General features: G+C 46.0%; 1 protein-coding gene across 8 annotated transcripts in view; it reads left to right on the forward strand.

Moving 5' to 3' along the window:
- Nucleotides 1-6,752, forward strand: part of triob (trio Rho guanine nucleotide exchange factor b) — a 94,254-nt gene that overhangs the window by 81,243 nt on the left and 6,259 nt on the right. For 5 of the 8 annotated variants that reach the window (XM_016668632.1, XM_016668556.1, XM_016668478.1 and 2 more), the window contains 11 exons: nucleotides 13-878; nucleotides 1,739-1,995; nucleotides 2,486-2,615; nucleotides 2,728-2,755; nucleotides 2,837-2,999; nucleotides 3,085-3,206; nucleotides 3,339-3,414; nucleotides 3,528-3,728; nucleotides 3,809-3,947; nucleotides 4,126-4,312; nucleotides 4,879-6,342. In XM_016668632.1, the coding sequence (XP_016524118.1) occupies nucleotides 13-878; nucleotides 1,739-1,995; nucleotides 2,486-2,615; nucleotides 2,728-2,755; nucleotides 2,837-2,999; nucleotides 3,085-3,206; nucleotides 3,339-3,414; nucleotides 3,528-3,728; nucleotides 3,809-3,947; nucleotides 4,126-4,312; nucleotides 4,879-5,288 (2,579 nt within the window). In that variant the 3' untranslated portion in view covers nucleotides 5,289-6,342. Of the gene's footprint in view, nucleotides 1-12; nucleotides 879-1,735; nucleotides 1,996-2,485; nucleotides 2,616-2,727; nucleotides 2,756-2,836; nucleotides 3,000-3,084; nucleotides 3,207-3,338; nucleotides 3,415-3,527; nucleotides 3,729-3,808; nucleotides 3,948-4,125; nucleotides 4,313-4,878; nucleotides 6,343-6,752 lie in introns of those variants that run through there. The other 3 variants (XM_016668732.1, XM_016668702.1, XM_016668661.1) reach the window with 3 other exon arrangements.

Here is a 6,752-nt window from a genome sequence, read left to right on the forward strand (position 1 = left end):
TTTGTCCCACAGCTTTAACGTCACCCATAGAGTACCAGAGGAACCACGTGGGAGGTGGAGGACCCCCCAGCAGTAGCAGCAGCAGTACAGGAGGTAGCAGCACCAACAGCACCTCCAGCATGGGTGGAGGAGGAGGAGGTGGAGGGGGAGGAGGCGGTGGCTCTGGAGGATCAGGGGGCAACTCCTCCTCCCTGTGCGGCCCTCGCTCCCGCCCATCTCGTATCCCACAGCCATCCTCACGACTCCCCCAGCCCGTTCACCACCACCACCCCCCGGGCCCCGAGGGGCCTGACAGATCAGCAGGTATGTGGTCCCCCAGCCACCCGCCCCTTCCCTCTTACCCGTATTCAGACAGCCCGACAAATGGAGAGCTGCTGGCCTCTGAGGTCTTCACTCTGAAGAGGTCGGACAGTTCGCAAGGGAGTAACTATAATAACAGTAACAGGCCGGCAGATAACACGGACGGGGGTCTGAGACAAACTTTTGGGGCGTACGAGGAAACCCAGACACATCAAAAAACTGCAGTGCCACAGATGCCAGTGGCTCCTCTGAGTTTTTCCCTCAGAAGCCCTCGAGTTGGGACAGTTTCCCCGCTTATATCCCCTCAAACCCCTGGAGGAGGAAAGGAACCGTTCGTCCCTTCAAGCCCGGCACATAAAGGGAATCCTTTCTGGGCTGTCGTTCCCCCCATGCCTCCCTCTCCAGCCGGCAAGCCCGGTTCCTTCTCCTTCCCCAGTGACAATAGCGGTGGTGGGGACTCCCTGGGCAGAGGAATGCCGCCTTTCCTCCGCAACTCCGGCCACAGTAAGGAAACAGACAGAATGAGCACCTGCTCCTCCACCAGTGAGCAGTCGGTAACATCCACCCAGAGCAACGGGGTAAGACGCCAAGACGAGGTCACAACTCTTAAGGAGCCTCGGCGCTCCTCTCTAGTCATTAACCACTTCCTAACCTACTGACTGGCTTTCAACCAGCCACCCTGCCTGCTGCTGGCTCTGAGAATGGCTTCAACATGCAACTACAACTACAACTACTGAAACACTGACAGGAGATTAACATCTACCGACCGGCGTGTACTAACTTCACTGACAGTGGTAGTGGAGAATACTTGGTGCTCTCCGTGAGTTTACTAACAGATCTGACTCACAGGGCTCCTGTCATATCTGCTTTGTGAGACGCTCTCTCTGCACTTGGTGTTTGCTTTTCAACTGTGACTTTCAGACACTTCTCAGAGGGCGCAAAGCAACACTTTCTCTCTCTTTCTTCTGCGTGACAAGCGACAACCAATGATCTGACTGATCAGGGAGCTGTCGGACAGCACGTCTGCAACAACTCTGTTTTTCTCATCGTCTCTTCTGTATCCAACCCTTCTTTTTGTCGCTTTAGTTTTTATTCCTGTAGTGCAAAAAAAAACAAAAAAAAAACATTTGAACATTTCAGCGCCTCTCACCTGAGGGTCACCACTTCTGTGTCATGACTTGTTGAACCTCGCTTTTGAATGATAACATCTGTGCAATTGCAAGATTTAATTTAATTTTTTCTTTCGGGAAAAAAAGAAAGGGATTTTGCAATGCTGTTGTAGCCGCATGCATTCAATAAACTGTTTCCATCAATAAAAACCACACATTCGATGGCTTATTGACCAACTTTCCTTTGACAAATGTTTTCATTTCAACATCGTTTTACTCTCAGGAGTGTTTAGTTGTGCGCTAAGTTCCACGATCCTCTTCTCCAGCAGAGTGAAAGCAGTAGCAGCAGCAGCAGCAGTGTGTCCACCATGTTGGTGACCCAGGACTATGTGGCGGTGAAGGAGGATGAGATTAGCGTGGTGCAGGGTGAGGTGGTCCAAATGCTCGCCAGCAACCAGCAGAACATGTTCTTGGTGTACCGGGCCGCCAACGAGCACTCCCCAGCGGCTGAAGGCTGGATCCCTGGCTACGTGTTGGGACATACCTCATCCTCCACCACACCCGACCTCCCTGAAGGAACCATCAAGTAAGAGATTTTTTTGTTTGTTTGTTTGTTTGTTTGTTTGTTTGGTATAAACAGGATGTGAAAAGCACCTGACGAGTGACGCACCAATCAGAATTTTGTGGCCATTTTCTCCTAGGTTTCATACTGACTTGTAATCGTGTCTGAGTAAATAAATACAAAGTGAAACACAAAATAAAAATTACATTGACAATCATGGAGATTAGGCAACGGTATCACAGCGTTTCCCAGCTACATTCAGGGCAGTCAGCAAATACTTCCTTTGTAACAATGCTTATCTAAAAAAATGAAAATTCTCCAAAACTAAAAATTGCCAGCTTTGAGTCTTTTCTCAGTTATGCTTTCACATGGCCAGTTTTTGTTGTTGTTGTTGTTGTTGTTTTGTTTTGTCATGGCAACCAATAGCTCTACTTGTGACAGCCTATTAAGCAAACACCTTTTCAAATCTTTAAAATTAAAACATTCTCAACATTGTGTCCTTTTTTTGGCATAGAAAATCCCTGTCATGGCACACTGCGCTGCGTATCCGTCGAAAGTCTGAAAAAAGAGATAAAGACGGCAGGAAATTGGAAAACGGCTACCGCAAGTCCCAGGACGGCCTGGCTAACAAGGTCTCTGTCAAGGTAGGAAGCAGAAGGAGATCCACGGTGCTCAAATCAATTCACTCTCTGCCACTGTTTTTTTTGTTTTTATATATATATAGATTTGAACTCGATCTATCTCCTTTCCATTCAGCTTCTGAATCCCAACTTCATCTACGATGGTAAGCTGATTTAATTCAATCCGTTTATAAAAAAAAATGAATAGATAAAGGCAACACAAAATACCTCTTGTTTTCATGCAGCCCCCCCGGAGTTCCTCATCCCTCTCAGCGACGCGTCATGTGAGAGTGGCGACAGCGTCACCCTGAGGTGTAAGGTGTGTGGCCGACCTCGCGCCGCTGTCTCATGGCGTGGACCCGACAATAGCATTCTGAGCAACAACGGACACTACAGCGTCACGTACAGGTACGACCCCGCCTTAGGTCAGCGTGGTTCTGATGTCCGAAGCGTGCCTCATGCTCTGCTGCCCTTTGACTCTGGGTCACCGCAGTGAGACAGGAGAGGCATCCCTGCATGTCCTGCGAGTGTCTCTCGAGGACAGCGGCGTCTACACGTGTGTGGCCACCAACGTAGCGGGCACCGTCACCTCCTCCGCCGGCCTCACGGTGTCAGGTGAGACTTGCGTCGTGGTTCAATGTTTCACTGAGTTTCTTTTTGTTTTGTTTTGTTTTGTTTTGTTTTGTTTTTTTTACAGCGTTTCGTAACTGACAGAGTCTAAAAACTGTACGTGAATGTCTTCTGCAGCTCCTAATAACGGCAGCGAAGACATCTGGAAAAGTAGTTTTGAGTCTTACTTCACAGAGATCACTGAGCTTGGAAGGTAAGCCAGCATCGCGAACCTATTCCGCCGCATCAGAGTCAGTGCAAACGTATTGTTAAACATCGCAGTGACTCTCCTCAGTTTTTTTGTTTTTTTTTGTTTTGTTTTTCCAGGGGGCGATTCTCAGTGACCAAGCGTTGTGACCAGAGAGGCAGTAAACGCACCATCGCAGCAAAACACGTCAACAAGAAGCTGCTGTGTCGAGAGCAGGTGCTGCAGGAGATCCGACTCCTCCAGACTCTGGACCATCCAAACCTGGTCAGACTGCTGGACACCTACGAGACAGCCCACAGCTACGTCCTTGTACTGGAGATGTAAGTACTGTGTATTTACCTCGGTTTAATGTATAAGCTGATGATAATGTGACCGATGACGTGTTTTTGTCCGCTGTCAGGGCTGACCAGGGTCGCTTCCTGGACTACATCGTGAGCTGGGGGAACCTGACTGAGGAGAAGGTGGCTTTATACCTCCGAGATATCCTCGAAGCTCTCCAGTACTTGCACGGCTGGAAGGTAGCACACCTTGATCTCAAAGTAAGCGGGCGATCTTTACTTTACTTGCACATTTCTCAAGTTAGTTGTTTGTTTGTTTTTTTACATACCCATAAACTAGTCATAAGTATATTCAAAGAAACACTAAAAATAGTTCAAATCTGGCAAAAATCCTCCTGCTGTTAAGGATTTACCCTGTTCCTTCCTTCCCCTATTGCAGCCTGAAAACATCGTGGTGGAGCAGGTGTGCTCCCAGCCGGTGATCAAGCTGACTGATTTTGGTGACGCTGTTCAACTGGACCCTCATTCCTCTCACATCCATCCCCTGCTGGGGAGCCCGGAGTTCTCTGCACCTGAGCTGGTCCTGGGTCAGCCTGTCTCTCTGACGTCTGACCTCTGGAGCTTAGGTCAGTAGACACGTTCAGCCGAGGACATGATTTGCATCTTTTGCCCTTTAGTTCCCCCTTACATATATCATAATTGATTGATTTCTGCAATGATGCGGCTTTATCGCACACAGGACAACTTATTAGAATAAGCATTTGCATCTTGAGATGGAAATTTTTAACAAATTATTTTTCCTGTTGTTTCCAGTATGTTTGCTCCGAAAGAAAGAAACATTTCTGTATTCAATTGAATTCAGTGTATTAAATTTTGTGAGCTCAAAATAACTGTTGCCTCAACGTACTTTACAAAAAAAAACACAAAAAAAAATCAAAATTACACACAATTAATTATTTTTTATTTCATTTCAATTTTTACAAGGTATACCATTATCACAATGTTCAGCAATATTATTACATACAACAAAAGACTTTTGGTTACATGTAATTTAAAGGACTTGCAATTAACAGGCTTTGTGCATCAAATGGAATAAAACAGTGCAATGAATTTAAGGCAAATTTCTTTGTAAAAAACAAACAAACAAAAAAACAACTGTCAGCATACGCCTGTCTACCGAATGTTTTTGCAGGCGTGGTGACCTACGTTCTCCTGAGCGGCGCCTCTCCCTTCCTGGACGAAAGCCTGGAGGAGACGTGTTTGAACATCTGTCGGCTGGACTTCAGCTTCCCCGAGGACTACTTCCAGGGCGTGAGCACAGAAGCCAAGGACTTTGTCTGCCTGCTCCTCCAGGGCGAGCTGGAGCGACGGCCCTCTGCTGGGTTCTGCCTGCAGTACCCGTGGCTCCAGCCCCGGGGCGTAGCCAGCGGCGGGTATGGCCACGTGAATCACATGCAGCCTCCGTCGCCGAGTCACTACGGCACACATCTGGACACCTCCAGGCTCATCTCCTTCATCGAGCGGCGGAAACACCAGAATGACGTCCGGCCCGTTGGCGCCATTCAGGCCTTCCTCCACAGCCGACTTTACAACCACACCTGACAGAGCGGTCAAATCTGATAGAAGACCACCAGGGGGGCCAGTCCACTATGAACTCTTTCTCCTTCACTAAGCCACAGAAGTCCTGCTGCTGCTGCTGCTGCTGCTGCTGCTGCTGACTGACTGAATGATAAACTCCCACAGCCTATTCTTACCTTGGCATATTTTCGCTATGCCGGCACAACAAATGACCTGACGGAATCGATTTGTGATTTCAAACTTTGACTCAGCAGGGAGAAAAAAAAAAAAAAAACACAGAAAGAAACGAGCTTTCTGAGCGATCTGACGTGAGACGAGTAAATCTCACGTTTGGACAGTGTTAAAGAAAATAGAGTACTGTATATTAAGAACAATTCAGGCTGCTTTCGGTTAAACTAAAGAGGACTTTTTTTTGTAACGAGAGATTACTTTTTGTAAATGAAATCGTGTACAGTCGGGGAAAATGGAGAACTGTCTTAATTCGGCGGTTTTTGGAAAACGAAAGCAAGAAGGGGAATGCGGACGCGAAGGGTCTCGTCGGTTCTGACGCAAGATAGAAACTACCAAAATCCTGTTTTCCAGAGATACGTTAAAGCTACCGTTTGTGCAATAGTTTTTGCTTATCTTTATCACCCCGATTCATTTCAGCCAGTCTTTTCGGATTGTAACCTAGACAAGAACACAACTTGAACAAGCGTTATAGTCAGCAAAGCTTTCCCGGATCTCCAGCTGCATCCGCCTTAGTTGTAAATAATCTTTTTCCTGCTTTACAAGGTTGTCCCTTTTTGTCCCCCTCCCCCTCTCTCCCTCCGCAGTCCCTCAAGAGTTTATCTCAAATGAATTTACAACAAAACAAACAAACAAACAAAAAAAAACAACAACGCTATTTTGTGTGCAGAGCTGTAGTGAGTCCTTGCAGGACTCTAAATGGTGGCTGGATCCTCACGTTGAACAGAGACAGCTGCTAGAAAATGCACTCGTTGTTCTGCATCAGTTCTCATGTGCAATGTTGCAGCTTTACCATGTATGCAACTATTTATGAAGACTTGTGTTGTAGCCGTATTCTTAAAAAAAAAAAGGCATGTGTGTACCTGGTACTGCAATAGATGTCTGTATTGTGTTAACTCTTATGTATTAAGTTCAGTATTAATATCTGCAAAACCTCCTAGACAAAAAAGAGGGATTTCAGAAACAATGTATAGAGACATGTATCTATGAAATACGGACACTTATGCTTTCATTTTGTCCTTGTAATGTTTTGTTTTTTTATTATTATTATTATTATTTTCTGTAACTATACCAAAGTTGGCTATGCTTTGTTTCCCTGCAGTTTTATGTCCTTTTTTTAATTTCAAGTTATTCATGTTAAGTTATATCGGTCCACACTGAAATGTGAGTGTTTACAAAAGTTCGGTGTGGATTTATTTATTCTTAATGTAAAGAGGTATTGTTTGGTGATTTTTTTTTTTTTTTTTTTTGCTGAAAACA

The sequence above is a fragment of the Poecilia formosa genome, unplaced genomic scaffold (genome assembly GCF_000485575.1).
Source record: "Poecilia formosa unplaced genomic scaffold, Poecilia_formosa-5.1.2 Scaffold0, whole genome shotgun sequence".
NCBI classification, from domain to species: Eukaryota; Metazoa; Chordata; class Actinopteri; order Cyprinodontiformes; family Poeciliidae; genus Poecilia; species Poecilia formosa.